General features: G+C 35.8%; 1 protein-coding gene and 1 pseudogene across 6 annotated transcripts in view; both read left to right on the forward strand.

Annotated features, from left to right (window-relative positions):
* DCAF10 (DDB1 and CUL4 associated factor 10) overlaps positions 1 to 26,527 on the forward strand; it is a 65,235-nt gene that overhangs the window by 21,857 nt on the left and 16,851 nt on the right. For 2 of the 5 annotated variants that reach the window (XM_043891475.1, XM_043891476.1), the window contains 3 exons: positions 13,211 to 13,408; positions 22,906 to 23,108; positions 24,562 to 24,675. In XM_043891475.1, the coding sequence (XP_043747410.1) occupies positions 13,211 to 13,408; positions 22,906 to 23,108; positions 24,562 to 24,675 (515 nt within the window). Of the gene's footprint in view, positions 1 to 9,201; positions 9,239 to 13,210; positions 13,409 to 22,905; positions 23,109 to 24,561; positions 24,676 to 26,527 lie in introns of those variants that run through there. The other 3 variants (XR_006338692.1, XM_043891477.1, XM_043891478.1) reach the window with 3 other exon arrangements.
* On the forward strand, positions 19,626 to 20,571 carry LOC122686297 (annotated as a pseudogene). The gene has a single exon (XR_006338694.1). The product of XR_006338694.1 is annotated as a chromobox protein homolog 3-like (transcript).

Consider the following 26,527-nt stretch of genomic DNA (forward strand, 5'->3'; position numbering starts at 1 on the left):
GCCTGGGCTCTTACATATAGTAAGTGATAGAGTTGGAATTCATACTTAGTTCCATTAGACTACCTCAGTGTACTGTTCAGAGATACAGGCATGCATTTCCTATTTTGGGTCTAGATACTCATCTTCCGCATACTTAGTACTGTTTTGTAGTTCATTTCTTAGTTTTGAGGTTTGCTTATCTTGTAAAGTTAAAATATTGATATTTGTAGAGAGTATTTTCTATTGCTTCATGTGAAAGTAAAGGGGAAAATGTGTAATTTAAATTCTTAAGCCCATTATACAGTCTTCTTTCTCATTCATGAGGACTCTGTATGAGGATTTGAGTCCATATAATAATCAAGGTTCCCTAGTTATGAGGTTGCAAGAGGAAGTGGAGTTATTATAAGACTATTTACTTAGCGACATGGCAGTTAAAAAAAAGTCAGTGCCCATTTAAATATTCTAGGATCTTCTTTTCCTTCCTACTGTCTTTGTTGGTCTTTTTCTGATTGTTATATTTCAGACAGTGTAGGTACAGTCCTTATCATGGGGAACATGAAATTTCTGATCTTGTAAAGGATGTACAGTTTTGCAAGACCCTGAGAAGTGATATTAAAGAACTGGTCAAAATCATTGGCAAATGAGGATATGATAGAGTTAGACTAGTTACCAGTTAGAAAAAAGAGAATGACAGAATTGATGACATGATAGAAACTTCAAAGAATTAAGTGAATATCTCATAGGCCTTTGGGAAAATTGATGAAGATCTTGAATATTATACAGAAATGGCCCTCTTTTTATTATAGTACAAAATTGTGAAGTAAGGATGTCATATTCTGTGTCATAATTTCATTGGAAATGTTATGTAAAAACCCATACATTTAACTTATTCTTTTTCTAAAAATTTGCATATAATTAAGTGTAAAAAGGCTTGTTACATGATTTTCGTTTTAAGATACATTTCCCTTGTACAATGAAATGTTGGTACCAGTTTTAAGAAAATTCAATTTCAGTTGCTGTTATCCTTTACCAGTCATCCTCTGATAATGAAAACCTCAATTTATCCAGAGCTCCTACAGTCATATGTTAGAGTTAAATGGGGTCCTATTATATCCTAGGCTTCCTTGGTGGCTCAGTGGTAAAGAATCTGCCTGTCAGTGCAGGGGACACAGGTTCGATCCCTGAGTCAGAGAGATCCCCTGGAGAGGGAAATGGCAACCCATTCCAGTATTCTTGCCTGGGAAATCCCATAGATAATGGAGCCTGATAGGCTACAGTCCATGGGGTTGCAAAGAGTCTGACACCACTTGTCAACTGAGCACGCATTATGTCCTAGAGCCAGACATCCTGGAGTGTGAAGTCAAGTGGGCCTTAGGAAGCACTATTATGAACAAAGCAAGTGGGGGTGATGGAATTGCAGCTGAGCTATTTAAAATCCTAAAAGATAATGCAGTTAAACTGCAGCACTCAATATGCCAGCAAATTTGGTAAACTCAGCAGTGGCCACAGGACTGGAAAAGGTCACTTTTCATTCCAATCCTTAAAGAAGGGCAATGCCAAAGAATGTTCAAACTACCATACAGTTGTGCTCATTTCACATGCTAGCAAGGTTTTGCTCAAAATCCTTCAAGCTAGGCTTCAGCAGTGCATGAAGTGAGAACTTCCAGATGTACAAACGGGGTTTTGAAGAGGCAGAGAAACCAGAGATCAAATTGCCAACATTTGTTGGATTGTGAGAAAACAAGCGAATTCCAGAAAAACATCTACTTTTGCTTCACTGACTGTGCTAAAGACTTTGAGTGTGTGGAGCACAACAAACTGTGGAAAATTCCTAAAGAGATGGGAGTACAGACCGCCTGACCTGTCTCCTGAGAAACTTGTGTGCTGGTCAAGAAGCAACAGTTAGAAGTGCGCATGGAACACTGACTAGTTCAGAAGTGGGAAAGGAGTATGACAAGGCTGTATATTGTCACCATGCTTATTTAACTCGTGCAGAAATGCTGGGCTGGATAAATCACAAGCTGGAATCAAGATTGCCAGGAGAAATATCAACAACCTCAGATATGCAGATGATACCACTCTAATGGCAGAAAGTGAAGAGGAACTAAGGAACCTCTTGATGAGAGTGAAAGAGGAGAGTGAAAAAGCTGGCTTAAAACTCAGCATTCAGGGACTTCCCTGGTGGTCCAGTGGCTAAGACTCTGCACTCCCAATGCAGGGAGCCTGGGTTCAATCCCTGGTCAAGAAATTAGATCCCATATGCTGCAACTAAGACCCGGTGCAGCCAAATAAATAAAGCTTTTTAAAAAAAACCAAAAACTCAGCATTCAAAAAGCTATGATCATGGCATCCGGTCCCTTCACTTAATGGCAGATAGATGGGGAAAGAATGGGAACAGTGGCAGATTTTATTTTCTTGGGCTTCAAAATCACTGCAGATGGTAACTGCAGCCATAAAATTAAAAGACACTTGCTCCTTAGAAGGAAAGCTGTGACAAACCTAGACAGTGTATTAAAAAACAGGGACATCACTTTAGGGTTTTACAGGTGGTGAAGTGATAACAAATCTGCCTACCAATGCAGGAGACACAGGTTCGATCCCTGGGTCGGAAAGATCACCTGATGAGGAAATGGCAACCTACTCCAGTGATCTTGCTTGAAAAATTCCGTGGACATGGGAGCCTAGTGGGCTGCAGTTCATGGGGTTACCAAGAGTTGGACTTGACTGAGCTCCTGTGCTTTGCTGACAAAGGTCCATATATCAAAGCTATGGTTTTTCCAGGAGTCATGTGTGGATGTGAGGGAGTTGGTACATAAAGAAGACTGAGTGCTGAAGAATTGATACTTTCGAATTGTGGTGCTGGAGAACCTGAGAATCCTTTGGACTGCATGGAGATCAAACCAGTCAATCCTAAAGGAAATCAACCCTGAATATTCATTGGAAGGACTGTTGTTGAAACTGAAGCTCCAATACTTTTAGGAGTTCTTACCATCAGTCATCTTCCTTCCTTCCTTCCTTTCTTACACCTGTAAGACACACAAGTCTTTGTTTTATTCAGCACTGTATAGCACTCCTTGAACTGCAAGGAGATCAAACCAGTCAATCCTGAAGGAAATCCACACTAAATATTCATTGAAAGGACTGATGCTGAAGCTGAAGCTCCAATACTTTGGCCACCTGATGCAAAGAGCCAACTCACTGGAAAAGAACCTGATGCTGGAAAAGATTGAGGGCAAGAGAAGGGGACAACAGAGGATGAGATAGTTAGATGGCATCACCGATTAAATGGACATGAGTTTGTGCAAACTCCAGCAGATTGTGAAGGACGGGGAAGCCTGGCGTGCTGCAGTCTATAGGTCTGTAGGGTCGCAGAGTCGGACATGACTGAATAACTGAACATATACTTTGAGGCAAAAAATGAGAAAACTAAAGTCTAAGTGTTGAATTTTTCATTAAACTTATTCAGTTCAAAATTACTTTTTTCCATGATTATTTTCTGCATTACTGATAATGAAAATATCCTTTTATACAACAATGGTAATTTTTTTCAGTGACCTTATTGACAAAATTTTTAAACTGATCCCTCACTTTATTTTTTATGAATATACTTTTGGAACCTGGTCAGCTCAGAGATTCTTCTGAAAGTATTAACCAATCATGTCACTTTCTTGCTTAAAACCCTTCAGGGTGGACTGGTATGGTCTACAGCAGTATAATCCCACTGGGGTTTTAAATCCATATGTATATTATGTATTTTCTATACTAAATAAAATATCTTAGATTTTTCCCCTAAATTTTTCAAATGTATTAAGATGCTTTTATGATGATAATCAGTTTAAAAAGTTTGACTGACTTTCCATTAGCCCTTGTCATTTTGTACTTTTTAAAATCATGTAATTCCTGTCAAGTATGGAAGTCTTTGAAATACTTTTACTTTTAAAAGCCTCATCAGTAAATTTAAAACTATAAGGGGAAAAATGGATTTGATAATATAATTAAATTTTTCATATAGTAAAAAATATAAATTATATTTAAAGATAGAAACATATGTAAAACATTCAACATACTGTATTTGAAAAGCAAGTATATTATCCTTATTATAAACAGATTTTATAACTCAATAACATAATATTGCAGGAGGGAAATCAGTAAGGAATATGGAATAGCAATTCCCAGAAGAAATATAATCTTCCAATTAATATGAAAAAAAAGTTTAACTTTACTAAAAATAAACACTTCAGCCTAAAACAAGATGATATTTTTTTCATTGCACTTAACAGAATTAAGGTATAACTTGTGCGGGAAGGATTTGGAGAAACAGACACTCTTCTAACTGCTCGTGGAACTAGATATTAGTATGTTCTTTTGAGGACAATTTGGCTATTTATATTCAAAAGCCTTACATTTAAAAAGTCTCTTTTTACTTAGCAATACATTTTTCTGCAAATGTATTTAGAAAAATAACTAGGAATGTGGTTAATGTTTGACTGTTAGGATGTTCATCATAGTGTTTTGAATATTAGTAAATTGGCAGCAATCTAAACATCCAGCAATTTGCAAGTTAGTTTAAAAAAGAGAAAAGATTATGATTCATCCATAGTGAATGCTGTTCAGCCATTAAAAATTATTTTGTCAATAAATAATTACATGCAAAATATTTATGAAATAATATTAAGCATGAGATACATGAATTAAGTGAAATATCAATTTCAGTGGTTATTTTTGGTAGTGGATTTTTTCCATTTAAAAAATACTTTCAGTGGACATATATTTATAATTAAGAAATAGTTATTGGGAATCACTATAGAATGATTCCATGATTTATTCTCTACTTGTCTCTAGTTTTCTACACACAGCACATCTAACTGCTGTTGCCTCAGAGTACACCATCCCTGTACGTACCTTTATACTTTTGCTTACCCCTTGCCCTTAGGGAGTTCCTGCTCATTTTTTTTAAAAAAACACACCAGCATGACACATTTCCTAACTGTCCTCTTTTCTTTGCTTACTCAACATATTTATTTTGTATAGCTATATATTTATAGCTTCTCCACTAGGCAGTGAAGTGCTCATTCATTTAATAAATATTTGTGAATTTGTGAGTAGGACTGTGTGTGTTGGGTACTACAAGATCTAACCATGAGTTACGAACACAGGTTTTGCCTTTCTTCAAGGAGTTTATAGCCTTTTAAAGTTATTCCTTACACTGTAACATTAAGTGTTGTGATAGAAGTGTAGAGTGCTTTGGGAAATTAGATCAGTAAATCTGGCCCAGATGATATAGAGAGATGCCTTCCTAGAAGGGCTAATTGTTGAGTATTAAAAAGGAAGCAAATGTTATCCAGGTCAAGAGGTAGGGAGAGTGTGGTTTCAGGTAGCAGAAACAGCCTGTACAGAAGCCTGGAATTTTTTAAATTGTTGTTTCAGGAAGGCCATTATGGTGCTTGTGGATAGTGATTTCTGATAGAAAATAATTCTATATAATTTTATCTTGGAGGAAGCTTCAGAATTCTTTTCTTTGAAAGAGAAGGTAGTTACATGTAATAGTATATGTTAGAGAAAGCATCCTAATATTGAATTAAGCAGAAATTAAAATGTGATAGGTTATAATTTTTAAATATTTGTAAATATTTAAGATTTCTCACTGAGAAATTAGTGTAAAATAATTAAAATCTGAATTATAGAGTATTTTAATTGTTCTGTTTTTGTTTTTATTGAAGTATAATTGATTTACAATGTGTTTTCTGGGGTACAGCAAATGATTCAGTTATATATATTCTTTTCATATTCTCTCCATAATGGTTTATTACAACATATTTAACATAATTCGCTGTGCTATACAGTAGGATCTTGTTGTTTATCTGTGTTATACATAATAGTTTGTATCTGCTAATCTCAAACTCCTAATTTATCCACCCCGTTTTCCCTTTTGTAACCATAAGTTTGTTTTCTTGGGCTGTGAGTCTGTTTCTGTTTTGTGAATAAGTTTATTTGTATATCATCTTTTAGATTCCACATATGAATGATATCATATGCTATCTTCATTTAGTATGATAATCTCTAAGTCCATCCATGTTATTGCAAATGGCATTATTTCATTCTTTTTTTATGGCTGAGTAGTATTCCTTTATATATGTGTATATATATTACATCATCTTTATTCATCTGTCCACGGACATCTGGGTTGCTTCTGTGTTTTAGCTATTGTAATAATGCTGCTGTGAACATTGGGGTACATATATTTTTTTGAATTAGAGTTTTTCTGATATATGCCCAGGAATGGGATTGCTGGATCATATGACAGTTCTGTTTTTAGTTTTTTAAGGAACCTCCATACTTTTTTCCATAGTGCTTATACCAGTTTACATTCCCACCAACATTGTAGAAGGGTTCCCTTTTCTTTACACATTCTCCAGCATTAATTATTTGTACACTTTTTAATGATGGCCATTCTGACTGGTGTATGGTGATACCTCATTGTAGTTTTGAATTGCATTTCTCTGTTAATTAGCATTGTTGAACATCTTTTCATGTGCCTATTGGCTATCTAGATGTTTTCTTTGGAGAAATGTCTGTATAGGTCTTCTGCCCATTTTTTGATGGGGTTTTTTGTTAGTAAGTTGTACAAGCTTCTGTAAATTTTGGAAATTAAGCCCTTGGAGGTCACATCATTTGCAAGTACTTTCTCCCAGTCTGTAGGTTGTCTTTTTGTTTGGTTTATGGTTTTTTGCTATGCAAAAGCTTTTAAGTTTGCATAAGTGCCATTTATCTATTTTTTCTTTCATTTCTATTGCCTTGGAAAACTGTTAATTATTTTGTAATCTTGACTGATCCTAATAAAATGTCGCTAAGTGAGATTATTTGGGGAATGCATTTGAAATAATGGGCTTCCCTGGTGGCTCAGATGGTAAAGAATTGGCTTGCAGTGCAGGAGACCTGGGTTTGATCCCTGGGTTGGGAAGATGCCCTGGAGAAGGGAATGGCTACCCACTCCAGTTTAATAGTTTAAAAATGATGGCATATTTTCCCCCTTTTTTGGTGAATGAAAGATTTTAAAAATTCTGTAGTGCTTTACAGTTTTAAGGGCTTCCCTGGTGACTCAGTTGGTAAAGAATCAGCCTGCAATGTGGGAGACCTGGGTTCGGTCCTGGATTGGGAAGATCCCCTGGAGAAGGGAACAGCTACCCACTCCGGTATTCTGGCCTGGAGAATCCCATGGCCTGTATAGTCCATGGGGTCGCAAAGAGTCAGACTTGACTGAGCAACTTTCACTTTTACTTTACAATTTTAAAAAGTTTCACGTAGATAATTTCATATAATCCCATAATAACCCTCCCCTTTCCCCGTCCTATCCCTCTTCTGCCCCTCCTTGCTTCCCTCTTCCCACTGCTGGTAACCACTAGTTTATTCTCTGTATCTGCTCATCTTCTTCTTTTTTGTCTTATTCACCAATTTGTTGTATTTTTTAGATTCTATTTGTAAATGATATCATATAGTATTCATCTTTCTCTGTCTGACTTATTTCCCTTAGCATAATGCCCTCCAAGTCCATCCATTTTGCTGCAGGCAAAATTTCATTCCTTTTTACGTCTGAGTATTCCATATATATACACCACATCTTCTTTATCCATTCATCTATTGATAGACACATGGGTTGTTTTCATACCACAGCAGTTGTAAATAATGCTGCTGTGCACATTGGAGTGCATATATATTTTTGAATTTTTTTTTTCAGACATATATCCAGGAGTAGAATTGCTGGGTCATATAAATCTAATTTACTTCTTTGAGAAACCTCTGTTTTCCACAGTGCCTGTATCCATACAGTCCCACAAGCAGTGTATAAGGGTTCCTTTTTCTCCACTTATATACCAACATTTGATATTTATTCTTTTTGATGATAGCCATTCTGACAGGTGTGAGATGATATGGTGATTTTTAAATTTATGTTTCCCTGATTATTATTGATATTGAGCATCTTTTCATGTGCCTGTTGGCCATCTGCATTTCAACTTTGGAAAAATGTCTGTTTTCCTCTGCCCATATTTTAACTGGGTTGTTTGTTTTTTTGATGTTGAGTTGTGTAAGCTGTTTATGTATTTTGGATATTAACCCTTTAACAGTCATATCATTTGCAGTAACTTCTCCCATTCAGTAGGTTGTCTTTTCAAACTACTTTGTCAGTAATTTCCTTTCCTGTACAAAAGTCTTTAAGCTTAAAAATTTTTTTTATTAATTTATTAATGTGGTTCACAAATTATACATAGCATAAAATTATTTTGAAATATATATAATCACTAAGGAACAACATCTTCCAACCCTAAGTCCTTTTTTTCATTTAAAAACAAGACTGTAGCTGGTTTACAATGTTGTGTTAGTTTCAGGTGTGCCACAAAGTAGTTTAGGTTTTATATATAATATATATAGTTACGTGTATGTATGTATATGTATGTGTATATGTATGTGTAGGTCCTTGTTGATTATCTGTTTTATATGTAGTAGTATGTATATGTTAATCCCAAACTCCTACCCCCTTTCCCCTTTGGTAACCATAAGCTTGTTTTCTAAGGCTGTGAGTCTATTTCTGTTTTGTAAATAAGTTCCTTTATATTATTTTTCTAAAATTCCACACATATAAGTGACATTATATGGTATTTGTGTTTTTCTGACTGATTTATTTCACTTAGTATGATAATCTCTAGGGCTTCTCAGGTAGCACAGTGGTAAAGAATCTGCCTGCCAATGCGGGAGATGCAAGAGACACAGGTTCAATCCTTGGGTCAGGAAGATCCCCTGGACTAGGAAATGGCAACCTACTCCAGTATTCTTGCCTAGAAAATTCCACGTATAGGGGAGCTTGGTGGGCTACAATTCATGGGATCCCAAAGAGTCGGATACAACTGAGCATGTGTGCACGATACTATCTAGGACCATTATGTTGCTCCAACTGGTATTATTTCATTCTTTTTTTTTTCTATTTATGTTTCTTAATATTTGTATTATTTCTGTGCGTCTATTTTTTTATACGGAATTCTAGAGTATTCTTTTTTATATCTGAGTAAGATTCCATTGTATATATGTACCACATCATTTTTTTTTTTTAATTTGAAGTATAATTGATTTATACAATGTTGTACTAATTTCTGCTGTATGGGTGACTCAGTTATATACATATATACATTCTTTTTTTATGTTCTTTTCCATTATGTTTTATCCCACCAGATTAGAGATAGTTCCCTGTGCTATACAACGTATACAGGTAGGACCTTGTTGTTTATCCATTCTAAATATATTAGTTTGCATCCACTAACCCCAGTCCATCCTTCTCCTGCCCAGCACCCCCACCCCTTAGCAATCACAAGTCTGTTCTCTGTGTCTGTGAGTCTGTTTCTGTTCTGTAGATAGGTTCATTTGTGCCATATTTTAGATTCCACATGTAAGTGATATCATGTGTTAATAATAATTTCTCTAATAATTAGCAGTGTCCAGCATGTTTTTCAAAAGATTAGCATCTTTTCATGTGCTTTCTGGCCATTGGTATACCTCATTGGTATGCCCCTGCTAATGGCATTATTTCTTTCCCTTTTATGGCTGAGTAGTATTTCATTATATTGGATTGGCCAAATGAACTTTTTGGCCAACCCTGTATATATATATGTTCTTTATCCATTCATCAGTCACTGGACATTTAGGTTGCTTCCATGTCTTAGCTGTTGTAAATAGTGCTACAATGAACATTGGGGTGCAAGTTCCAAATATTTTCAAAGTATGGTTTTTTCCTGGATATATACCCAGGAGTGGGCCTGTTGGATCATATAGTAGTTGTGTTTTTAGACTTTTAAGGAACCTCCATACTACCCCATAGTGACTGTACCAGTTTACATTCACAGCAACAGTGTAGGAGGGTTCCCTTTTTCCCACACCCACTCTAGCGTTTATTGTTTGTACAATTTTTGTTGATGGCCATTCTAATTGGTACCTCATTGTAGCTTTGATTTGCATTTCTCTAATAATTAGCAGTGTCCAGCATGTTTTTCAAAAGATTAGCATCTTTTCATGTGCTTTCTGGCCATTGGTATGCCTGCCCTCTTTGGAGAAATGTCTAGATTTTCTGCTCATTTTTTTGATTGGGTTGTTGTTTTGATTTTGAGCTTTGTGAGCTGTTCGTATATTTTGGGGATTAATCCCTTGTTGGTCAAATCATTGGCAAATATTTTCTCTCATGTCTTTTCATTTGGTTTATGGTCTCCTTTGCTGTGCAAAAACTTTTAAGTTTAATTAGATTCTATTTATTTTTGTTTCCTTTGCTTTAGGAGACAGATCCAAAAAAAAAATAATACTGTGTTTTACTTCAAACACTGTTCTGCCTTATGTTTTCCTTTAGGAGCTTTATAGTATCTGGTCTTACATTTAGGTCATTAATCCATTTTGAATTTATTTTTGTATATGGTGTTAGAGAATGTTCAAATTTCATTCTCTTAGATGTCTAGTTTCCAGCACTACTTACTGAAGAAACTGTCTTTTCTCCATTGTATACTCTTGCTCCTTCTCATAGATTAACTGACCATAGGTGTGTGGGTTTATTTCTGGGCTGCCCCTCCTGCTCCATTGATCTGTGTGTGTGATTTGTACCAGTACTATAGTGCTTTGACTGTTGTAGCTTGGTAGTGTAGTCTGAGGGCTTCCCTGGTGGCTGAGATGGTAAAGAATCTGCCTGCAGTGCTGGCGACCTAAGTTCGATCCCTGGGTTGGGAAGATCCCCTGGAGGAGGGCATGGCAGCCCACCAGTATTCTTGCATTGAGAATCCCCATGGACAGAGGAGCCTGGAGGGCTACAGTCCATGAGGTCACAAAGCGTCGGACACAAGGAGTGACTAAGCACAGCAAAGAATAGTCCGAAGTCAAGAGAGCATGATTCTCACACCTCTGTTCTTTCTCAAGACTGCTTTGGCTATTTGGGGTCTTTGTGTTTCCATACAAATTTTAAAATTATTTGTTCTAGTTCTGTGAAAAATGCCACTGACATCTTGATAGGGATTGCACTGAATCTGTAGACTGTCCTGGGCAGTATGGTCATTTTAACAATAATAGTAGGTCTTCTATCCCAAGGACACATATCTTTCTGTGTCGTCTTCTCATCTTCAGTTTCTTGCATCAGTGTATTATAGTTTCTAAGTATAGGTCTTTTATCTCCTTAGGTAGGTTTATTCCTAGGTATTTTATGCTCTTTATTTTACATGATGGTAAATGGATTGTTTCCTTAATTTCTGTTTCTGACAGTTCATTGTTAGCATAGAGAACTGCAACAGATTTCTGTATATTTTGTATCCTGCAACTTTACCAAATTTGTTGATGTGCTCTAATAGTTTTCTGTGATATCTTTAGGATTTTCTGTTATGTAGTATCATGTCATCTGCAAGCAGTGAGTTTTACTTTTTCTTTTCCTATTTGGAGTCCTTTTATTTCTTTTTCATCTCTAATTGCTGTCAGAATGGACATCCTTGTTTTGTTTCTGATCTTAACACCTTATTGACTGGGGGATTTTGCAGAAACTAATGCCTGTGACTGGTAATTTGGTATGTAAATGAATATTGAAATGTCTCTGGTAAACAATTTTTGGGTAACAAAAGACATATTGATATGTCTCTGATCAGTAATGTGGTAAAAGGAAATGCCCTCAGCTTTTCACCATTGCATATGATGTTAGTTGTGGCTTTGTCATATATCACCTTATATTAAGCCAGATTCCCTCTATACCTTCTTTCTGGAGAGTTTTTAATCATACATGGATGCTGAACTTTATCAAAAGCTTTGTTTGCATATGTTGAGATGATCGTACGGTGTTTATTCTTCAGTTTCTTAAGATGGTTTATCACACTCATTCATTTGTGGATATTGAAAAATCTTTGCATCCCTGGGATAAAATCTGACTTGATTATGTTGTATGATCCTTTTCATATTGTTGTATTTAGTTTGCTAATATTTTGTTGAGGATTTTTGCATCTGTGTTTATCAGTGATACTGGCCTGTAATTACTATGTGCATGTGTGATATCTTTGACTGGTTTTGGTACCAGGGTACCAACTCATAGAATGAGTTTGAGAGTGTTCCTTCCTCTGCAGTTTTTAGAATAGTTTGAGAATGATAGATTTTAACTCTTCCCTAAATGTTTGGTAGAATTCACCTGTGAAGCCATTTGGTCCCGGACTTTGGTTTATGGGGAGTTTTTATTTTTATTTAAAAATTTTAAAATTATTTATTTATGTGCTTGGCTGGGCCATGTGGCTTTCAGGATCTCGGTTCCCCATCCGGGGATGGAACCTGGCCCTCAGCAGTGAAAGCAGAGTTCTAACTACTGGGTCATTAGGGAATTCCCTGTGAGGACTTTTAAAATTATGATTGAATTTCATTACTGATAATTGATCTGTTCATATTTTCTATTTCTTCCTGGTTCAATCTTGGCTCAAGACTGTACCTTTTTAAGAATTTTTTCCATTTCTTCTTCGTTGTCCTAGAAGTGAGATTATTTGGGGAATGCCTTTGAATTAATTGGGCTTTCCTGGTGGCTCAGTTGGTAAAGAATCTTCCTGCAGTGCAGGAGACCCAGGTTCGATCCCTGGGTCAGGAAGATCCCCTCGAGAAGGGACTGACAACCCACTCCAGTATTCTTGCCTGGAGAATTTCATGGACAGAGGACCCTGTGGGCTACAGTCCATGGGGTCACAAAGAGTAGGACACAACTGAGTGACTAAACACTTTCACTTTGATTAAAATTTTTTATATGTAAATATATTTTAAAGAGAAATGTACACTAAATAGAAAGTGATGTTATTTGTAATAAAGTAAATATCTGTCATAATTTTGAACACTTTATGCTTAACATGTTTCACCTGCAATTAAGTATTCAAAATCTCCTTTGTCTCCTATTGTCTACCATTTGTGTTTTCTATACAGATTCTAAAATTCATTTTCTCTAGCACTGTTCTCTAAACACCCACCTCTATTCCTGGTTTTCAATAAAATAACACAAGTAGATAAAATTACAACATGGTCCTCATTAACTCCTAGTATCCTCTGGTTATGTGAAATATACTTACTACTATTATATATTAGAATCACTGGGTTTGTACAGTGAGTTTGTAGTCCTTTGGTTTGTTTTCTTGATTAGGTAACGTAGCAGTTTTCTTTAATAAGAGATTAAATAAACCAGTTTTTCTTTTCTGCTTTGTAGATTTCTTGATAACCGGCTGTTTGCTACCTGTTCTGATGACACTACAATAGCCCTGTGGGATCTGAGAAAACTGAACACGAAAGTATGCACTTTACATGGTCACACTAGCTGGGTGAAGAACATCGAATATGATACTAATACAAGACTCTTAGTAACGTCAGGATTTGATGGAAATGTCATTATTTGGGACACCAACAGGTTTGTGAATAGGAGACTATGTTAGGATTATGAACAACAAAAAAATGTTTTTAAAATGGTAAAAAAAAAAACAACTCAGTGTTCTGTCTTAGCTCTCATGTTTCTTTAGAAGAGAGAAACTGGCTTTGGGGAAAACAATCAGAAAGTGATTCTATCTTTAGTTCTTTGCAGTTAGTCATATATCATGACTAAAAAATTTGGAGAAAATTATGTAGAAAAGAGACCAAGTACCAAATACTTAACCAAGACCAAGTTAATGATGAAAACTGGTTTATAAGATGAGTTTCCTGAATTTAAGGAAAAATATTTTGTTATTTCCTTCTTGGAACTGAAATGTTTTCCTTTGATCCTTCAATTCTAAATCTACTTTGTAAATTTTGAAGTTTGTTTTCACGCATTAAAAGAGTAGTTTCTCAGAGTAGTACTGATGTTAGGGGAATGTTTAGAAATAATGCGTGGTGCAGTTTTAGTTGTCACTACAGGAGAAGAGAAGAGGATTCCTACTCACATTTAGTCAGCAGAGATCAGAGTTTGCAAACACCCTGCAGTGCATGGGGTCGTTTGCACAGTGGACCCGTCATCCCATCTAAGTTGTCACTAATGGCTGTGTTGTGAAACACTTCGATAGAGTATCTCCTGATAGAGAAATGAAAGAGCTGAAGTTTGGGAAAGAATTATAACATTTCTGAGATATTATTTTTAGAGCTCATATGTAAAACTAGGGGAATATTCTTAAACATTTCTAGTTATGCATAGTGTTTGAGCCAAGCATAGAGCTACTGATTATTTTTAAGACAAGCATATCAAAAAAAAAAAAAAAAGACAAGCATATCTGTTTAAACTTAGAACTAATTATTTTTTAATTTAGAAGATTTTAATGTTATTAATAATGTTGACTTAGTTGGCAGATGTAGAATTCTGCTGCCAAATAATAGTGAATACATCCTCTGAGGCAGAGTTTGAACATGTACAAAAATTGAGTGTGTTCTGGACTACAAAGTAATAAGTCTTAACCAGTATCAAAGAGTTGTTATCACACAAATCTTTTCTTTGACCTCAGTACAGTTTAATTAACTACAGGTAAATTAAAATTCCCAGGTTTGGAGACCTATAAACTTACATCCTAAATAATTGATGGATCAAAGAAAAAAGTCATAATGAAGTCAAAAGATAGACTAAAAATTAATGAACTAAACATCTTACTCAAAAAACTTGAAAAAGATAAAAAAGTAAATCTGATGAAAGTAGATATATAGAAATGATTAAGATAAAAGGAGAAATTAATGAAATAGAGAATGAAAGTACAATAAAGATTTTTTAAAAGCTTGTTCTTCTCTGGTAAGATACATTAAGGAAAAAAGAGAGATGACACAATCTTAACAATGAGAGACAATAAAAAATACAATATAGAATAAAATAATAAGGTCACTTTTCTGCCAATATACTTGAAAACTTTGATGAAACTGACAGATTACCCAAAAAAATACACCTTTGCAGAAGTGATCAAGGAAGAAATAGAAAACCTTAAATAGACATTACCAGGACAGATATTTAACCATTATGCACTGGTTCAGCTGAAAAGGTTGTTAAAAGATTGAATTTCTTCCAAACTAATAGATAGTTACTGTCATGAATCATCCTCAGGTGTCATATCCTAGCACCTTCTGGGTACCCTCGAACCTCTCTGGAGATACCTCCCTCAAGATCTCTCTTTATGATCTAGTAGCCAAAGTCCCTCTTACATAGTAGGCTAACTGCAGGATCCAGTTCCAGCACTGAAACTCTGGAACTTAGGATCCAATTCCAGCATCAACTCTGGCTAGTTTTCATGCAGGGCTGGTTATTTAAATATTCTGAACATCACCTCTGCTTTAACCATTAGAGAAATGAAAAAAAAAAGTCAATTAAAACATATTTACTAATAAAACAGCAGCATGTCAGTTTTACAGGTGACTACTGCCAAATACTACAAGAAACAGAACATTCCAATTTTATTAAGCTGTCCAGATTGCAGAAAAATGGAATTCTCCTTACCTTAGGTATGAAGCTGGTGTGACCTTGATACCTAAATTCAAAATGAAAGTTCAGTCTGTAATATGAATGTAGATTTGAATATTCTAAAAAAAAAGATCCTGTAAGAAATTAATCAAAATAATCATGACCACTTTGGGTTTATTCTGGAAATGAAAAGACAACTTATCAGTAGAAATTCTGTTAGTATAATTTATCACATTAACAGATTAAATAGATAAATCTTTATGACTGTATCAACTGAAGAATAAAATTCAACAATCATTCATAATTAAAACAAAAGGTACATCATTACAGAAATTAAAAGGATTAAAAAGGAATATGTGCTTAGTTGCTCAGTTGTATCCTACTCTTTGCAACTCCTTGGATTGTAGCCCACCAGGCTCCTCTGTCCGTGGGATTTTCCCAGCAAGAAGACCAGGGTGCGTTGCCATTTCCTCCTCCAGGGCATCTTCCCAACCCAGGGATTGAACCCCTGACTCCTCTGTCTCCTGCATTGTAGGCGGATTCTTCACCCGCTCAGCCATCAGGGAAGCCCCACAAAGGAACACAATGAACAACTTTATGGCAACAAATCAGACAACTTAGATAAACAAGTACCTGCAGAATCACAAATTATTTAAACTAACTCAAGAGCAAACAGAAAATCTCTAGACCTACTGACCTATATAGCAAGTAAAGAAATTGTATTGGCAATTTAAAAATCTTCCCACAATGAAAAGCCCAGACTCATAAGTCTTCACTTATGAAGTTTGGTGAATTTTACCTGACATTTACAGAATAAATAATATCAATCTTTCACAAAGTATTACAGAAAATAGAGAGGAAGGGAGAGCACTTACCAATTCATTTTATGAGGCTAGTATTACTCTGATACCAACCCAGACAAACATCATAAGAATAGAAAACTACAGACCAATATCCTTCTCCTGATAGTTTGATAAAAATTCTCAACAAAATATCAGCAAATCTAACCTAGCAACATATATAAGGGATTATATGTCACAACCAGTGGAATTTATTCCAGGAATATAGATAGGGTTGGTTAAACATCTAAAAATCAATTAGTGTAATATATTAATAAAGGTCAAAGCCCATATATATGATCGTCCAAGGCAGGAAAAACACCTGACAAAATCCAGTTCCCACTGTGATGAGACTCTCAGGGACCTTTTCAGCTTGATAAAGGACAGCTGTAAAAAGCCTACAGCTCAAATCATACTCGGTGCTGAAAGACTAAAACACCCCCACTAAGACTGGGAACAAGGCAAGGGTGCCTCCTCTTACCACTTTTATACATCTTACTGGACATGCACTGAAAGTAATTCAGACAAGAAAAATAACAGGCATTTAGATTGGAAAGAAAGAAGTAAAATTATATAAGATATGGTCTTATATATTAAAAATTTTGAATTCACAAAACTACTAGAACTAATAAATTCAGCAAGGTCATAAGATATATAAGATTCATATATAAAACTGTATTTCTGTTCATGAGCAATGAATAGTCCAAAAAAGAATGAAAAGAAAAATTCCACTCATAATAGCATCAAAAAGAATAAAATATAAGTGAATGGAGAGACCATTCCATGCTCATGGATCTCAATATCATTAAGATGGCAATTCTCTCAAATTAATATATAGATTGAGTGCAATCCCTATCAACTCTAGCTGCCTTTTTTTTTGGACAAATTGTCAAACCAATTTTAAAATTTGTATGGAAATACAAATAACCCAGAATAACCAAAACAATCTTCAAAAGGAAGAATGAATTTGGAAAATTCACACTTCCTGATTTCAGAAATTTCTACAGAGCCATAGTAATCAAGGCAAGATGGTACTGGCATAGGATAGATATCTAACATAAATTAAGGGAACAAAATTGAGAGTCCAGAAATCAACCCTTACATTTATGATCAGCTGATTTTCAACAAAGGTGCTAAGGTAATTCAGTGGTACAGGAAAGGATAGTCTGTTCATATGAGCAACCAGATACCCACATGCAAAGAGATGAATTTAGACCATTATCTCGCATCACAGAAAGGAATTCAAAATGGATTTCAACCTGAACATAAGAGCTGAAACTATATAACTCTTAGAAGAAAACATGTGAGTAAATTTTCATATAACACCAAACTGATTTTAAAAATTGATAAAATGGACTTCATTAAAGTTAAAAAGCTTTGTATATCAAATGACACTAAGTATTTCTGTAGAAATACTACAGAATGGGATAGCATATTTGTAGATCACATTTACTTAAAGGATTTGTGTCCAGAATGTATAAAGAACACACTTCCAGCTCACTTATATGTATACAAATAACCCACTTTAAAAATAGGCGAGATATTTACATAGACATTTCACCAAGGGCAATATACAAATGATTAATAAGCACCTGGATAGATGTATGACATCATTAGTCTTAAAAGAAATGCAAATTAAAACTGAAATAAGATACCACTTCATATTCAATAAGATAGCTCTAACCAAAAAGACAGCAACAGAAACTGGCAAGAGTATGAAGAAACCGGAATCTCACATATTGCTTGTAGGAAAATAAATGATACAGCCATCTTAGAAAACAGTTTGGCAGCTTCTTAAAATGTTAAACATAAGAGTTGCCATGTGATCCAGCAATTCCACTTCTAGGTATCTACCCAAGAGAAATGAATACATATGTCTGCACAAAGAATGCTTATAATAGTATTATTCATAATAGCAGAAGAAAATAGAACCAGTTCAAATACCTATCTACTGGTAAAAGGATGAACAACATGTGATGATATTTTTATACAGTAGAATACTACGTGATAATGAACAGACTGTTAGGTGCTACAGTGTCGAAGAAGCTCAGAAAAGTTAATTGAAAAAGCTAAACCAGGCAATTTATGATTCTATTTATATGCATTGTCAACAACAGATCTACAGAGACAGGAAGTAGTACTGGCTGCCTGTGGCTGGGAGTCGGAAAGGGAGCAACTACTAATGGGGAAGAGGGATTTTTAAAGTGATGAAAATGTTCTAAAATTAGGTTATATTGATGACTGCACAACTCGGTAAATTTACTAAAAAAATCATTTAATTGTACACTTAAAATGAATGAGTTTTATGGTATGTAAATTATACCATGATAAAACTGTTAAAAACAATCTGTTAATTAGCTAGACATAGAAGGAAACCCATTAAAAGTATGCACTAAAACCCTATGGCACATTTTTAAATGGTGAAATTTTAGAAGTTCTCTCTAAGATCAGGAAGAAGAATATGCCTGCTCTTGCTGTCACTGTTCACTGTTGTTTCAGTGTGGAGGGAAGCAGGGTCCTAGTTGGTGCAGTGAAGTAAGGAAGGATTGGAATATATAAGGACTGGAGAAGAAAAAAGGAAACAGCACTCACAGATGATATGATTGTCTATATCAGGGGCTGGCAAACTTTCTATAAACAACTGTGTAATAAATATTTTAGACTTTGTGTGTTCTGCTGGGGCTTCCCAGGTGGCGCTAGTGGTAAAGAACCTGCCTGCCAATGCAGGAGACTTAAGAGATGCAGGTTCGACCCCTGGGTTGGGAAGATCCTCTGGAGGAGGAAATGGCAACCCACTCCAGTATTCTTGCCTGGAGAATCCCATGGACAGAGCAGCCTGGTGGGCTACAGTCCATGAGGTCACAGCAAGTCAGACAAGCGAAGTGACTTAGCATGCACACACATTCTGTTGTCTCTGAGCAGTCATAGATAATACATGAATGAGTATGGCTGTGTTCCAACAAACTTTCTATGTAGAAACAGGCAATGAGAACTTCCCTAGTGGAACAGTGGCTAGGAATCTGCCTGCCGTTGTAGGGGACACGAGTTCAACCCCTGGTCCAGGAAGATTCCACATGCCACAGAGCAGCTAAACCTGTGCACCACAACTACTGAAGCCCATGCGCCTGCCGCCTGTGCTCTGCAACCAGAAAAGCCACCACAGTGAGAAGCCCTGCTCGCTGCAACTAGAGAAAGCCCATGTGCAGCACTGAAGACCCGGCAACCAAAAATAATAAGTTAATTTTTTAAAAAAACAGGCAGTAATCCAGATTTTGCCCATAGGCCACAGTTTTTAGACACATGGACTAGATAGAAAACCCTAGAAATTCTACTGACAAATTATTAGAGTTAATACAACTGTTTATATAAGATCAAAATATAAAAATAACACTACTAGGAGACGCCGCAGACCCGGGACCCGGAGCAGCTCAGAGGCGGTGAATAATAGCTCTTCAAGTCTGCAATAAATAATGGCCTCCAATAAAACTACATTGCAAAAAATGGGAAAGAAACAAAATGGAAAGAGTAAAAAAGTTGAAGAGGCAGAACCTGAAGAATTTGTAGTAGAAAAAGTACTGGACCGCCGTGTAGTGAATGGGAAGGTGGAGTATTTCCTGAAGTGGAAGGGATTTACAGATGCAGACAATACTTGGGAACCTGAAGAAAATTTAGATTGTCCAGAGTTAATTGAAGCATTTCTTAATTCTCAAAAAGCTGCTAAAGAAAAAGATGGAACAAAAAGAAAATCTTTGTCTGACAGTGAACCTGATGATAGCAAATGAAAGAAGAAAAGAGATGCTGCTGATAAACCGAGAGGTTTTGCCAGAGGTCTTGATCCAGAACGAATAATTGGTGCCACAGACAGCAGTGGAGAATTAATGTTCCTCATGAAATGGAAAGATTCCGATGAGGCAGACTTGGTACTGGCAAAAGAGGCAAATATGAAGTGTCCTCAAATTGTAATTGCTTTTTATGAAGAGAGACTAACTTGGCATTCTTGTCCAGAAGATGAAGCTCAATAATTGTTTGCATTGCCTTTTATATATATTTATATATATATATAAAATGTGGGTCTTGGTTTTTTGATTTATTAGTGTGAAGAAATAACTACATTCTCTAATGAAAATCAGGTTTGATATGTTTGTTTTGAAGTAATATTGGGGAAGTTACATTGGGTTTTTTGTTTTTTTTTTCCATCTGTAGCACTGGTTACTTTGAACAAATAAAAGCTTTCTGTAGTTGCTTCCTTCAGTAGGAAAGAATTTGATACCATGGTATATTATTTCCTCAGCATTAGAGAACAGTTTTTCTAAATGTTCGAGGAAATCTCCATAGTCATTACTCAATCAGAATTTAGCATTTAACTCATATATGCCTGAGGACCATTCTAAGTTTTTTGTATGTGTATACATAAAAGACACATGTAAATGGTTTGGAGTTAAAAAAAAAAAATAATAACACTACTAAGTAATTTAAAATTTTTAACTACATAAATTTTAATAATTAAAAAATTTAGCTGGGGACTTCCCTGATGGTCCAATGGTTAAGACTCCATGCTTTCAATGTAAGGGTCATAGTAGGTTCAATCCCTGGTCTGGGACCTAAGACCCTGTATGCCATGTAATGTGGCCAAATTAAATAAATAAAATACTCTTAAAAATTTTAGTTGGTACAGAGGAATAAATTACAGCAGAAGATTTGTATATAACCATTATGGAGAAAACTAAAATTTTATTTACATTATTATAAAACCTAAATAGAGCCTGTGAATGAGAAGATTCCTCTAAAATACAAACAAACTTTAAATGAAGGGTATAAACTCGTAAGATGGGGAAACAGGAAAGAAAACAATGACAATAAAATTTTAAAATCTGTAAAGCAGGAGGATGAGTGACAACCATCTTAGCAACTTACTTAAACTTAATAAGTACAACAAAGCCGAATCCTAAACTAGCAGTGGAAAATGTTAAGAACTTAAGACAGTTTATACAAAATCCTCAAAAATCACGAGAACTGGCAACTCTGAGTACTCTGTAGTAGAAAGGGTAGCTAAAATAAGGATTTAAATGAAAGATATTTAAGAACTTATATCTCTTCCCTTAATCCATACTGCTGGATGATTTACCTCCTTGTATTTCAGCATAAATCTTAAATCTTATTCTCTAAAGACGGTAAAATAGAAATCCCTCTATATTAAAGGATGCCAGACACAGTTGAAGGCTTTGAGTACCTGACCAAAATCAGGGGGACTGAATAACCATATGCACACTGAATATTGAATTCAGAGATCCTGAGAGTTCTTTCAGCTCTGAACTAAAGATACTGACATTAGAAGTTCCTCAAAAAATGGCGTCTCCCTATTTAGTGAAGCTCAAGCCTGCCCTTGCACTCAGAGTTCCCAGTCACCTTTTTAGTTCCCCACTCTTAACTACGAGCAGACAGTCAAAAGATAATCAAGCATTTGGCAAAAGTGTCTAATATAAAGACCTAAACAAATGGGGAGATATTTTGGAAAATAGAGACTAAATTTTAGAAAAACTATACTCTCAGATAAGAAAAGACATTGCATGCTTGAAGCGCTGCAGGCTGACTGAAGGATGCAACAAGGGGAGAGAAACAGGAGACTTTTTTAAAGTATTGGTATTGTTCTACTTCTTAACATGGGGGGTGAGTCACAGATGTTCACTTTTCTTTAAACTCTACAAGTGCTTTATCTATGTACTTTTCTGTAAGGATGATACATTTCACAGTTTTAAAAATAATTAACAAGGAAATAAAATGGGGAATAAAAAATATTAGGCAAGGAATAAAAATCTATCCAAAAGATCATGCAGGTTTGAAATAAAGCCAAATAGAACTTAAAGAAGTAAAAAAAAAAAAAGTACTGTTGAAATTTATAAAAACAAGTGGCAGAAACAGTTTATACAACAGATTAAGAGAGATACTGAAAAATTACCCAGAAGGCAATATATGGAGGTGAGGAGATAGAAAACATGAAAGAGCAGTTATGAGACAAGAGTCTTATGGGAGTGTTTCAAGTATCTATTTAAAACTCCAAAAGAAGTGAGAAATAGGTGAGAGGCAACTTTGGAATAATGACGTACAGTCTTCCAGAATATACAAACAATTTGAATCTTAAGATTTAGAAAGTCAAACGAATCTCAGTGAAGATCAATAATAAGAAATCAACATTTACAAACATCAGAGTGAAACTGCAATACTCCAAAGACAAGGGAAGATTAGTCAAGGAAAAAAAAGTATCCAAAGTAACAATTCACGTGATAACAAACTTTAAAATAACAACAGTGGAAGCCAGAACTCAATGAAATATTATCCTATTTAGAAAGAAATAATTATCAACCCTTATAGATAAGCTCAGCTAAACCTTTAATCAAAAACAGTGAAATAAAGACTTTCAGAGCAATAAAAAGTGAGAGTTTTCCTCAACAAAGTTTTACTTAATATACTTCAGAAAGAAAGAATAATCTTTTTTTAAAAAATTAAAGAGATGGAAAAAGGAATGGTGAGCAAAAATTTTTCATCTGTATAAGTCTGAGTGTACATTGAGTGTAAATTCTAGCTGGAAGGGCAAAAATATAACTATCACTGAATGTTTGTGTTTATCATAACTAGGTTTTCTTGGTTTGATTTCTTCTGAAGGTGTACAGAAGATGGATGTCCACATAAGAAATTCTTTCACACACGTTTTCTCATGCGGATGAGATTAACACCAGATTGTTCCAAAATGTTGATCTCAACGTCCTCTGGATATCTCTTGATTTTGCATGATCTTGACTTAACCAAGTCTTTAGAAGTAGGCAGCTATCCCATTTTGAGGGCAAGAAGAACAACATCAAGTTCAGGTAAGCTTTCCTTTTTTGATTAAAAGAAAGAGTTTTCTAAATCTCAGACGTGGGGAGGGTATGCATTTCTATTTTGAGAATGATAACAGGAAGAAGGGAAGAAAATTAAAAGACATTCTTTGGAAAGCTCAGTGAGAGCTTTTTTCCCAAAGAAGTATACTGATCTATATGTATCTTTGATGTAGTATTAGTTTGTGCCTCACAAATGATCTAGGAATAATAACTTCAAACTCTAAAAAAAAATTTTTAGCCTTCTGCTAGCCAGAAAATATTCATCAGTGTTTGTAAATCATCATTATCTCAAATATTAGTGATAGCCCAAAGTACTGTCAATCTTTTTACGTCTTTCTGATGAATTGCCATTTAAAATCAGCTTCAAATGGTTGGAATCTTTCTCTCTGCATGTGGCCACTTTTGAAGATCTTTGGGAATGTATAGGCCTCTTTGTATTGCAGTTGCCTAATTTCATTGCTGAAAGTAGAAATTTAAGTTTTACCGGCTTATTTGCAAGCAAGAGATTTCATTAACATGTAAGTACAGTCCTTTTAATATCAGAATTTGTTAGGTTAAACATTAATAATCAACTTAAGCTTAGTGAGAAGTAGTGATTTAGGATATCTAGTTGGCATGTTTTGCTTAAAAACCAAGAAGGTTTTCTGTCTTTTAAAGGTAATTCTGATACTTAATACCATCAAAAGAAATTAGATTAATAAGAAGTCCCCACAGATGTGTGGGGCTATAAGAAAAGTGTGACATAGAGACTGCTGTTTGAAGTAGTACATCAGACTCCCCTATCTGATATTCATTTTATTTTCTCAGATTTCAATGTTACGTTTGTATTGCATTTCAAAGATAGTATTCACATAATTTCAGTAAGCATGATAGAAGTTGTTGGTATGCTTTAAGGAAGATCTGTTCGTGTTTTCAGTAATGGGCCTGTTGTTTGGATGCTATTCTAACATAAAACAACAGATTGAGCAGCTCAGTTTTCATTCATGCTGAATTTTCTGATTCCATTTCACTACAGAAATAATGGGGAACCTAAGATGTTGGAGAAGGAAGTGGCAACCCACTCCAGTATTCTTGCCTGGAAAATCCCATGGATGGAGGAGCCTGGTAGGCTACAGTCCATGGGGTCGCAAAGAGTCGGACACGACTGAGCGACTTCACTTTTACTTTTCAAGATGTTCCTGTGTTTATTTGGTTTTTCATTTTTATTTCACTTAAGGAAGTCATTGGTGTAAAGAGTTTTAGAAAGGGACTAAGCCTTGGAATGGACAGGACATCCCAAAGAAATATCTTGTCCACCTCAATCTTAGTTATTTATGGACCACTTTTAGGTGGGTATGTACTTGGCATGCTTCAGATGAACTTTAAAAATATGACTCAAGTAGATAATTAAAAAGTTGAGACACTGCCAGCATTCACTGTTAGAATGTTTTGTATTTTCAAGATCTTACTACTTTGTCAAGTTCATCTGGTCCTAGAGTTTCTGGTTCACCTTGTCATCACAGTGATTCTAATTCATCTTCTGAGAAACACATGTCACGCACCTCACAAAGAGAAGGTAGGTTAAAAGTTGGATTTCATAATCATGTGTATAGATGCTAAAATAGCTTTCTTTGGTTTGATTTTAAGCCAAAAGAATGAGGTTATTCCTTGCCCCTCAGTAATCATTTTCAAAAAGCTAACCAGGGAATTTCGTGGTGGTTCAATGGTTAAGACTCTGCACTTTCACTGCAGGGGGCATGAGTTTCATCCCTTGTCAAGGAACTAAGATCCCATATGTCCCTCAGTTTTTGGCCAAAAAACAAACAAAACCCCACAAAGCTAACTAGAGTCTCTAGGTTGAATATCGTGGGCTTAAATTTTTGTTGGAATTTGAATCTTGGTTTTACTTCCTGGATTTAGTTTGGTCTAGTTTGGAGAGGGAATAGTTGGAAAATACAGACTCCAATGAATATTGTTACAGAAATTAAATGAGACAGCATCATGCAAAATGCTGGGCTGGATGAATCACAAGCTGGAATCAAGACTACTGGGAGAAATATCAACAGCCTCAGATATGCAGATGATACCACCCTAATGGCAGAAATTGAAGAGGAACTAAAGAGCCCCTTGATAGAAGGTGAAAGAGGAGTGAAAAAACTGGCTTAAAACTCAACATTCAGAAAATGAAGATCATGGCATCTGGTCCCATCACTTTACAGCAAATAGATGGGGAAAGAATGGAAACAGTGGTAGATTTTATTTTCTTGGGCTCCAAAATCACTGCAGACAGTGACTGCAGCCACAAAATTAGAAGACGCTTGCTCCTTAGAATAAAAACTGACAAACCTAGATATCGTATTAAAAAGCAGAGACAATACTTTGCCAGCAAAGGTCCATGTAGTCAAAGCTATGGTTTTTCCAGTAGTGATGTACAGATCTACAGTGATGTGAGTTGGACCATAAAGAAGATTGAGCACCAAAGAATTTATGCTTTCGAACTGTGGTGCTCGAGAAGACTCTGTCCCTTGGACAGCAAGATGAAACCAGTCAGTCCTAAAGGAATCAAGCCCAAATAGTCACTGGAAGGACTGATGCCTGAAGCTGAAACTCCAATACTTTGGCCACCTGATGTGAAGAGCTGACTCACTGGAAAAGACCCTGATGCTGGGAAAGATTGAGGGCAGGAGGAGAAGGGGGTGGCAGAGGATGAGATGGATGGACAGTGTCATTGACTGAATGGACATGAGTTTGAGCAAACTCTGGGAGATGGTGAAAGACACGGAGGCCTGGTGTGCTGCAGTCCCTGGGGTTGCAAAGAGTTGGGCACAACTTAGCAACTGAGTAACAGCAATGGATATGATAGTGCTATATAATATATAATATAAAGGGATGATTTATCAGGTGCTTGTGAAAGTCGCCAGGTTCCAGCCCAGTAGGCTTTTTGCTCTGCTGTTTCCTTACCTCAACAATGCCTGGCAGCCTCACAGGGGTTGTGGGATAAAGTGAGCTACAATGTGGCCCCACTTAGCTTTTGCCAGTTTTTCCCCAGCCAGTCTGGTAGAACCATCTGGTTAGACTAGCCCATGTACCCCTCAGTTGAAATGCTTTCTACCTCGCAAATTTCACTCTCCATCCCTCTCCATAGTAACCCACATCTGAGGTCTTACAACACTTCTTGTTTGTTCTCCTCCTGGTGGACTGATGGCTAATACGGGGGGCGGGGGGGGGGGGTTGTTTTTGTAGCTTTGGGTCACCTCACCTTTTGGAGATATCTTGTACCTAGAAATTTAGAGAGACCGTACATTAGACTTCTAATTAAGGTTTTTCCTGGGTGGCCTTACCTGGTAAATGCCTATTTGATTACTTGATTACTATTAGCCATACAAATGGCTACTTCCAAGAATGGTTTGAGAGTCTTTCCTAACCTA

This window comes from Cervus elaphus, chromosome 29, assembly GCF_910594005.1.
Source record: "Cervus elaphus chromosome 29, mCerEla1.1, whole genome shotgun sequence".
Lineage (NCBI taxonomy): Eukaryota > Metazoa > Chordata > Mammalia > Artiodactyla > Cervidae > Cervus > Cervus elaphus.